Raw genomic sequence first — 9465 nt, 5'->3', positions numbered from 1 at the left:
ACTTGAATTAAAAACAATTGATCAACTTTAAACAGGAAAAAAAAAGGAAATTCTGTTTTTTATTTAAGTCACTGAACGCACCACCGTAGGTCGCATCAAGTTTGTTTGCTGCTTTAAACTGTGACATTTCCAAAAGAGCGGCGGCAAATCGAGTCATGAAGATGAGGTGGGAAGACTTGACCGAATTTAGGCTGCAACTCAAAAAAGCATAAAATGGAAGCAGAAAATTCCATCTTTGACCCATTTATGAAGCAGTTAAGCTGGAAAACGTGTTTTAAAGATGGTGCAAGAACACTTAAGGGCTCCACAATCCCTGTTTCTCCTACTGCCTCATTTATGAAGCTCTGTTTTTACATCTGAGATCCAAATCTGTCCGATTTTTTCCGTTTTCTTATCAACTTGAAGGTGGGTAGAGAGCAGCAGCGTCCTTGTGCTCATGTGAGAACGGTAAATTGACATGTTTGCGTGAAGCAGTGTTTTTACCGACTTTCACTGAGCTTTCTAGACAGAAGATGCAGCTCAATCAGGCAGGAGGACGCCGTTAAACCTCATAAGGTGAGGCAGGAAACCTGCTCCATCTGAAGCCCAGAGAACGCGGCGCTTTGGGCTCCTGCTAGAATGCTCTTCTCTGCTGCGGATCGACCTTAAGGCCGCCGTGGTTCTAGTTTCTGCTGCCAGGGGTGTGAGGCGGGGGAGCTCCTTCCACCGGCGCCGAGCTGGGAACCGCCAGCAGCTGGCCGGCGTGCATGCGCTCGTTCACGCGCAGCTGGCATCCGTCCTGCAGCATGCGAACGGCGATCCTGGCGATGTTGCGGGAGTCGTCCAGGCCGCAGTGAGGGCGGCCCTCGTACTTCATCCCCAGCTTCTCCAGCATGGTGCTCAGCTTTGTCTGTGAGCGCGGCAGCTGCAGCAGACAAAAAAAACAACCAGTGTCAGAATAAAACGCTTTGCTGTCAAAGATAACCATCCATTTGAATAAAGACAAACTTTGAAATCCAATTTAAGCTCAATTTGCCTTATATATGTCCTCCATTATCAGAAAAATGCCACAAAACATGTTAAAAACTCCATTTTCAGAGTGGGTCTTTAAGAAGGAAGCAGATGCAGGTCAGACCAAGACAAGTGTCTAGACGTGCATCAACAGTGAGTCACACACAGATGGGAGGAGATAAGCTGCTAGTTCTCCAAAATAACAGATATTAAATTAGAGAGCCAATATCATGATAAATCAACTTTTTGAGCTTTCAAGTGTATTATAATGTGGATTCCTCACAAAAAACAACCCCAAAGCGATTTGTTGATCCATTTACGCATTTCTAAGTATTCCTCTGAAAACCTGCATTCTGAGCACCAGCCCCTCCAAATCCATGAAAACAAACAGGATCTCACACTGTGACATCACAAAGTGAAGAACCGCCCCTTCCAGGAAGTGTCTGGGCTGCCAGGACCGCCCCCATGCTAACAACCTTCTCTGTAAAGAAAGTGAATGATATCCACAGTATGCACATCCATCTGCGCAAAAGTTTGGACCATGCTTGTTTTCGTGGACGAAACGCAGACACGCTGCTGAGGCCGACTCTAGGATGACGTCATGAAATGGGCGGCACCCACAAGGAGCGAAAGGCGGAGCCTCAGAGATCGAGTCTTCTTACTTCTGGGTTGGAAAATGAGCTCTCAAAAAGAACTCATATTTCATTAAAAAAAAAAATTGTTCTTTAGTTTGCCAAAGGAAATATTTAGCATCTATATGATTACTTTAAACTTTGGAACACTGATGAGGGATTTTTTTCCATGAAATATGAGTTATTTTCGCAGCTCATTTTCCAACCCAGAAGTAAGGGGCCTTTCAGAGTAAAAGCTTGAAAAATTCCTTAAATGTAATATATATTTTTTTATTTTTTGAGTCTTTTTTTAAAGATATTTAGGGCCATTTTTTTTATATTTCTTTTTTGATTTTTCAAGATAATTTTCTTCGTTTTCATGAAACAGACAAACATCTTGAACGTTTTTCAATAAAAAAGTTCACATTTTCTCAAAAAACACCAGATTTGGATTTCTGAAGTGAATGCATGAGCCCTCCATAGAATTAGCACCCTTTCATCACTGAAATGTAAAGACGGTTTTCATACACTCTGTACCTTGTAAAAGTTGCCGTATGATTTCCTGATGTTTATCCATTTCTTGGCAAACTGAGGATATCGGATCCGGCTCACCCGACACTGGATGTTGAGGAACTTGCTCATGTCCCACGACCTGCAGGAGAAGTCTCACATCACAAAAGGGAAACAAACGGCAGAAATGCTGCAGCAGCTGCGCCGGCGTCGACGCACCCGTCCGTCAGAATGGCGTATTTGTGCTTTGTTCCCAGGTCTCTCTCCTGAAGCCATTTCACGACTCGCTGAAGGACTTGTGGGAACGGGTCCGCTTCGTCCACCATTTCCTACAGACGATCAACAAGCAGCTGCAGTCAACCGGTCAGAGGGAGGCAGACTCAAAAAAATGGAGATGGTTTCTAACCTGAGTGATTCCCGTTAGCGTGACGCAAAAGTCAGAAAGTTTAGGGTTTAACTCCGGTTTCACGTACGACTGAAACGTGTCCACCTGCACACGGAATAGAACCAGGAGTCAGAAAATCTCTGGAAAAATAAGAAATAAATCAACTTAAGGTGAAGACGGCGCTTACGATCTGTAGGGTGTGAGTGTTGATGAGAACCAAGGGGAACTCGATGATTTCATGGAGGAAGTCTGAGGGATTATCCTCCTCACATGTGGCCTCAAAGTCCACCACGCAGATGTAGTCGTAGTAGGTGTCAGTGGGACCTCCCTCTGCTGCAGACTGCATCAGCTTCTGCTTCCTGTAGTGGCTCTTCAGCCTCTTCTTCATCACGTCCTTCACACCTCTTCACATGAATAGAAACAACCTTACGCTTACATTTTTGCTGCAGTTTGGGACTAAAACGGATCAAATCTGCAATTCTCCACCTGGTGTCGAGCTTCAGCTCAGACAGTTTGACCTGCAGCTCCCTCTTGGACATGCGGTTGATGTGTCCGTTTGCCAAAGCGATCTCTTTGTAGACCGGATGGCTGAAGTCACTGTTGGGCTGTGAGGGCGACACTGGAGGATCAGACTCGCCGTCGGGACCTTTTCTGCTGCTGGGTTTCTCCTAAGAGGGAAACGTCAAATAATGATGTTCACAAAAAAAAATACAATAGCAATATTATTTAATCATTTCCACATAGCATAGTGTGTTTGTCTTGTGACGATTAAGTCCCATCAGTTGTCCCACTCCTGGATGTGAGGAAGTTGTCCTCTGCATTTGAATGAGCTGCAGTCAACAGCTGCACTTCATTTGATGGATCAAGGAGTTTTGATGGTGAGCCTAGTTCTCATATACAGTGGATTTGAACCTTCATAGTTGCAGCAAAGGCACGACCACTAGGCCACTAGGAAGCATAGCTTTTACTTTTAAAGTATTGAATTTCATTGAAAATCTCTACCCATTTTAAGCCTATCCAGAATCGGGTCCTGGGGGCAGCTCAGCCTTCAGCTGGGAGACGATGTCCCTTCATAGCGATTCCTAAAACCGCTTGTTTCTAGAATATAATCCTACTGGCAAGGACCCAAAGCTCCTGACCATAGGGGAGTGTAGAACATACACTGACAAAACCCCAATAATAAACAAAGATTGTGAGATTGTAAAACCTCTACGTAGGGCCGACTAGAATTTTAAAACTAAACTCTTCATGCACCACTTCAGCTGAACTTTGCCCACTATGTATGTTGTTTCTGAAAATAAAATTAAATGCTATAAGCAGGAGGCCCCAAATGTTTTTGTCATAAACCTTCAGCTTAACTTAACACCACGACTGTAGCAACTTTAAGGCTTGAGCGGACGTAGCTCAAGTTCGTAACAAGTCAAAGTAAACACAAAACTCCATGGCCAACAGAGATCTTGTGTTTATTCTTCAGCATAAAAAGGTGTGGCGGGTAAAATTCTTGTGTTAATCGAGTATTCCGGTAATAAGTTAGACACATTATTTATTATTTCAAATCACGTTGATCTCATTTTTGCGTTGGGCGGTGAAGTTCATTCATGTTTGACAATCATGCTCAGCTGGAAGAGGAATATTCCGCTCATATCATTTACAAATAAAAACAGAAAAATTTAATCAATTATAAGAACTTGTGTCCTGTTATATTGGTGAGTTTAAACCACTTTTCACATCAAGTGGACTCTTTGAAATGCGGTGTGTCGCGTTGTCATGGTTACGGCTACAGCGCCCACACCGACCTTGCTCTGCTCTGGCTTTTTCCTAGTTACGTCTGTCAAAATAACTTCATGAAGCAACTCTTTTTAAGTAGTGTTTTGATTCTTTACTGCACAACAGTGTCACAAATTTTAGTCAAAATACTTCAAAATCCGGCTTTTCACAGCAATGATTAAACAAACCACTACTTAAACCCTGCAGGTGAACAGGTGCACTAAATCAAATTCTCCCTCTGATCATGTGACGTTGCAACAACAATGGCGGCTATATTTACTTAAAGCAGGGAAAACAGCTTCAAATTTGTGTTCTTCTCATTTTATTAATTTGTTTAAAACATGTTAAAAATTAGAGGTTGATTCACCTTTTATGAATGTTTATTTGTCTGCAATTGATATCATGACACACTAGTTGTTGTAGTGATAGTTTATACGTGGATGTTAGGAACTGAACATTTACTTTTAAATAAATAAATGTACAAGTATGACATTTTAATCTTACCATAAGTATTTTTTAATCTGACACTGTGGCAGAAATACTAAAATATTAACTTAAGTGATTTATTTTGGTTTGTGTCTGACAGTCAACAAAGCGCTTCTGCTCAGTCAGTGAGTCACCGACCTTCTCGTCCTCCTTCGCGTTCGACATCTTCTGCACGTTGAGGGCTTTGGTGTGAATGTTCTCCTTGTGTTCCTCCATTTGAGAAAAATGAATTTATCTAAAATAACAAAACATCAAAAAGGATGACAATCGTGAAAAAAAAAAATCAGGGGGATATCTTAGCCGGGGACGCTAACATTAGCTAACGGGTCGAGTCAAACAGCACCAATTTAAAACCCGTTTTGACGTCCAAGGGAACTTATTTAAATCACAAAGTTTTTTTAAACACTGTTTATTGTAAATAAGCAGAGCAGAATTCTCTAATTTTAAAGCTACAAGACAAACTCAGTTTAAAATCTCCGCCGCAATACTGAACTTCTTCTTCGACACACACAACAAGCAGTTATGACCACTTCCGCTTTGCGCCAAAACAAGAAATTGAGCTCCTTGTCGACCCCTAGCGGAGCGGAGGAGGAAGGGACATACTTTTTTACGTTTTGTGTCGAATTCTCATCTAAACATATATGTTAAAGTCAGTCAGTCTCTTCATTTGGTCTTTAGGTTTTTTACTTTTTCAGAAAAGATTTCATTTTTCAGTTTTTATTGATCAGTATGTCAGTACAATATATCTAGTGTAGTATGTAGAAAGAGAGCACATAGATCTATAGAATGAATTTAATGTGTTTCATTAAAAAAATTTATTCCACTTATAACTAATCTGTATTGATTTAGTTCAATCCTGTGTATTGGTTAAAAGTTATGAATTACTTTTAGATTTTTTTTACTGAAGGAAACAAAATTACTCACATTTGACCGCTAGGTGTCAGTGCTTCCCACATGTTTGATGATCTGCTCCCTAAAACTAAAAATGATTAATTAGAAATGCATCAAATTCAAAGTAACAGCAAAAACAAAAACCAGAAAAAAGGATTTATTAGGAGACATTATTGCTGCAATATGTGTGAAAAAATGGATTTAGTAGCATTTATATTGCTTTCCTAAAAAATACTTTAATTCAATTAGAACTCAAATTTATTTAAATTGAGTTTAAATGACATCGGTTTGTTGTTCTTGTGATCAGATGACCAGGAAGGAGGGATGTTCCTGTCTGCAGCAGAGCTTCATGGCGTCGCTGTCAGTTAAAGTAATCCAGTCTGGTTCTATGCATAAATTCTCTGTGATGTCTGCAGAGCGGATTGATCTTCACTTGTCATCCCGGAGGAAAGGCTACTTTAAAATGCATGAAGGAAGGATTTACAGAGTTTTGGAAATAAAAATCTTTATTTTTTATTTAAAAAATGGAAACAAAATGAATGGATAGATGCAAATATAAAATAGCGGTAGAGCTTTTTGCAAACATTTCAGCCAGTTTAATGAGAGACGTGGAAACTAAAGCAGCAACATGAAAGTTTCCTTTTTAAAGTTTTTTGCTCTTCTTTAAAGGAGCACAAAAAAACATCACAGCAGGAGAACAAACACTTCTACCCCTTATTATCAAAACCATCCTGGGGTTAGAAGATCAGAGCTTCTCATCCAGCCTGAGGCCGCATTCGGTCCAGCGGGGAAAACATTGGAAACTTTAGGTGATTTCCAGGGAGAAAAGTCTGCTTTAGAGCAAGGCAGTGACACTCTGAAAGAGCAATATCTTTAACCTGCAGGTGATAACGGCTCAGAATCTGACATTAAAGGTGGAGAGGAGCTCTTTCAACTCAAAATGAGTTCTGGCGCTGTTAGGAAATGAAATCAGTTTATCACTCGGTGTTACCAGGCTTCACGGAGGAGAAAATTTTTCAATTCTTGTTTTTCCAACTGGACATAAATGCAGCACACAGGCTTAAGTAAAAATGACTTAAAAAAACTTCAATAGGATTTCTTTTATTTATTTTTTCCACCCATTTCTTTTTTCTCAACTTAGAAAAATCTATTTTGCATGACAACACATTTCCTGCCAAAAAGAGGATAAATTCTTTCTCTGTCTTTAGAACAAAAACGTTAGTTCAGAAGATTTTCTAGGATTTGACATTTTGGGAAACAGTCCAACATGAAGCAGCCGATGTTGGTTTGTGATCGAGTCCAGAGCCCAGAGATCAACACGTTCCTCACAGACGGCCTTTGACCTGATCAGGAAATCAGAATGCCAGCAAAAAAAAAAAAAAAGTTCCAAGTGTTTCCAAGAAACATGAATGTCTGCCGTGTGAACTGCTGAGTCAAGCAGCAAAGTTCTGGACAAGATAATCTAGTTAGAAGCTCTAAATGAACCCAGCAGAGCAGAGGTTTGACAGGAAAAAAAACATTCCTTTGGCTCAAGGGCAGTTTGGAGATATTATAGGCTAAAAACCAGGATCTAAGATTTTCAGAGAATAAATGACAGAAATGCTGAATCAGCAAATCTCCTGGAGACCTTCCCTTCTGCATACACTGGAAAAATTCCCCAAAATGTCAAAGAAGATGGGACTTTCCATGAGCTTGTAGAGACACACACAGAAGGACAGAACAGAAGCACACACGCTCAAACGGATGAAGTGCACGAGCGTCTCACACGCCAACAATCGTTACAATCCATGTTAAGGAGCGGCAGTGAGACGCAGCAGAAGTCAACCTTCAGGTGGAGGAGCATCTCTGCTCAGTTTGGAGGTTTCAAACCCTCAGCGTAATGCTCCTTTTCCATGAGTTCAGTATTACGGAGCAAACAGCGCCTCCTGGTGGAGACGGCACGACCACACACTGCTGTGGAATCCTGGAGGTTCGGTTCTGGCTGAGCGGTTCCAGCCTGGGTCACAGAATACATCTCTGGAGCACAGGTGGGGACGGGAAAGGTGTAAGGCTACATGTGAACTCCACCTTTGTCACCATGGCGACTGACGGTCGACGTTTCAGGTTTAGGCTCAGTTCGGTTCGGTTCCCGGGTCAGTGTGGGAGGAGCAGCCGCTCCAAAGAGCATTGCAAATGTTCCCAGTTCTTCCACAGTAGCGCCAGCACGGACACGCCCACGCAGGTGAGCGCCAGGTGGAGGCGGCTGCGCAGCAGCGGGGCGGTGAACTTGGCCGCCGTGGAAACGCAGACCAGGATGACGGTGACGATGGCCAGCATGATGTTGATGCACTTCCCCAGTAGCACTTTGACGTCGGTGTTTTCCAGCTGAACTGTCTGCTGCTGCTGCTGCTGCTGCAGCTCCAGCTTGGAGACGCGCGTCTGACACGACTCAAGGACCTCCTGAACACACACACGGACACACAGACACACACAGAGACACAAACAGACAGCAGGGTTATAAGACCTGACAACCACTGGGGAGGAAGAGCTGAATCACAGCGGAAATGAGTTCATTTGATTAGAAAGGAAAATGCTGGCGCTCCAGAAGGACCCGACTGTCCTCACACACACAAAGGTTTACTGGATCAGAACCAAACATCCAAACACCAACTATTTATGTGATTTGAAAGTCTGTTTTTTCCAGTTTTGTGTCTGTCTGCTAAATAAAACTGGGAACATGTTTATTTTGGTTGAGAAAATCACACCTGAGCCTGGGGGTGTCCGTGTTCCTGTGGTGTGGGTTCTGGTCCTTGCTCTCGAGCGCTGGCCTTTATCCAAATTCCAACTATGGGTGAGCCTAGTCTGGCCATGGTACCAACACTTCTAGTGGACCCCCACTGCTCTGGGGCGTCTTCCTCATGGGCAGGGGTGGGTGGCCCCTGCCTTGCTCTCATCTGCACAAACCGTGGACTGGGTGGGCGGATGTCAGGAGCGTAGGGCGTGTCTTCCTTGGGGGGCCCTGGCCCGTGACCGGGGTCGGGGTGGGGGGCCACCCAGATCTTCTGGGTGGCGATGGGTTGCTTGTCTGGGGCTCGGGGTGCTCTCCTGGGGCGGGGCCCCGCGTTGGGCCCTGCCGGCGCGGCGGGGGTGCTGCTCTCCTGGTTGGGCTGGGGGTTGCACTCTCTTTTCCCCCATGCCTCCCTGCTCTGTGGCTATGGGGGCCCCCTTGGCGGTCCTGCTGGCCCTGGCCTGGGTGGCGGATGTGATCGCCCAGCGGGCACCTGTTCTATAATTGCTGCCGGTGGGGGGGGGGGCTGCCGCTACTGCCACGGCGGGAGTCTCGGTGTGGGGATGGCTGGGTACTCTCCCTCCTTCTTTTTACATTCCATCATCCATTTTAAAGGAACATGAACACTCACTTGAGCACAGGTGCTATTTCACCTTTGCACAAATAGTTTGAGTGATTAAATGAAATATTTCACGTGTCGGTCCGAATGCACAAGTGTGCGTGTTTGAACATCAGTTGTATTGTGATGTGAACATGTTGACATGCTTTGTATGTGGGTTTTTCTGGAACCCACAGGTATGTTTGTGGCATTTGGGTGTGTTTGGACAGGCCCCCCCCCCCTTTTGGATTTATAATACTTATAAACCTGACTGTAATGATTGTAAACATCCAGCATGCTGCTTCACGGTTCTACCCTCCCCTCCTCTTTAACCCCCCCCCCCCCGGCTCTCTCTTCTTCCCTTGTTTTCTTTTCTGTCCGGTCCAACAAAAGACTGTTACAGATATAAGTAAGATGAATAAAGTTGAGCCTTAATTAGAAAAAGGGGTTTATTTAAATA

At 43.6% G+C, this 9465-nt stretch overlaps 2 protein-coding genes across 3 annotated transcripts in view; both read right to left on the bottom strand.

The window, feature by feature from the left end:
• Positions 1–62: 62 nt before the first annotated feature.
• Positions 63–5277, bottom strand: eri1 (exoribonuclease 1). The gene is made up of 7 exons (XM_004083218.4): positions 4888–5277; positions 2983–3164; positions 2684–2900; positions 2518–2601; positions 2331–2440; positions 2139–2253; positions 63–904 (listed from the first exon to the last, which is right to left on the bottom strand). The coding sequence occupies exons 1-7, from the start codon at positions 4963–4965 to the stop codon at positions 662–664; spliced, it is 1029 nt and encodes a 342-aa protein (XP_004083266.1). The 5' UTR covers positions 4966–5277; the 3' UTR covers positions 63–661.
• Positions 5278–6132: 855 nt separating this feature from the next.
• tmcc3 (transmembrane and coiled-coil domain family 3) overlaps positions 6133–9465 on the bottom strand; it is a 54041-nt gene continuing 50708 nt past the window's right edge. For both annotated transcript variants that reach the window (XM_023952238.1, XM_023952239.1), the window contains exon 5: positions 6133–8079. In XM_023952238.1, coding sequence (XP_023808006.1) covers positions 7774–8079 — 306 coding nt within the window. In that variant the 3' untranslated portion in view covers positions 6133–7773. The remainder of the gene's footprint in view (positions 8080–9465) is intronic.

The sequence above is a fragment of the Oryzias latipes genome, chromosome 23 (assembly GCF_002234675.1).
Source record: "Oryzias latipes chromosome 23, ASM223467v1".
Lineage (NCBI taxonomy): Eukaryota > Metazoa > Chordata > Actinopteri > Beloniformes > Adrianichthyidae > Oryzias > Oryzias latipes.
This window is presented reverse-complemented; position numbering and strand designations above follow the sequence as displayed.

What these genes read in the sequence shown, in the direction of transcription:
- eri1 (XM_004083218.4), bottom strand. Translation starts at nt 4,965, where the DNA reads ATGGAGGAACACAAGGAGAACATTCACACCAAAGCCCTCAACGTGCAG. An exon ending in ACACTCACACCCTACAGATC is followed by an intron (nt 2,602 to 2,683) that starts GTAAGCGCCGTC and finishes TTCCGTGTGCAG; the next exon opens with GTGGACACGTTTCAGTCGTA. An exon ending in CATACGGCAACTTTTACAAG is followed by an intron (nt 905 to 2,138) that starts GTACAGAGTGTA and finishes TGTCTGCTGCAG; the next exon opens with CTGCCGCGCTCACAGACAAA.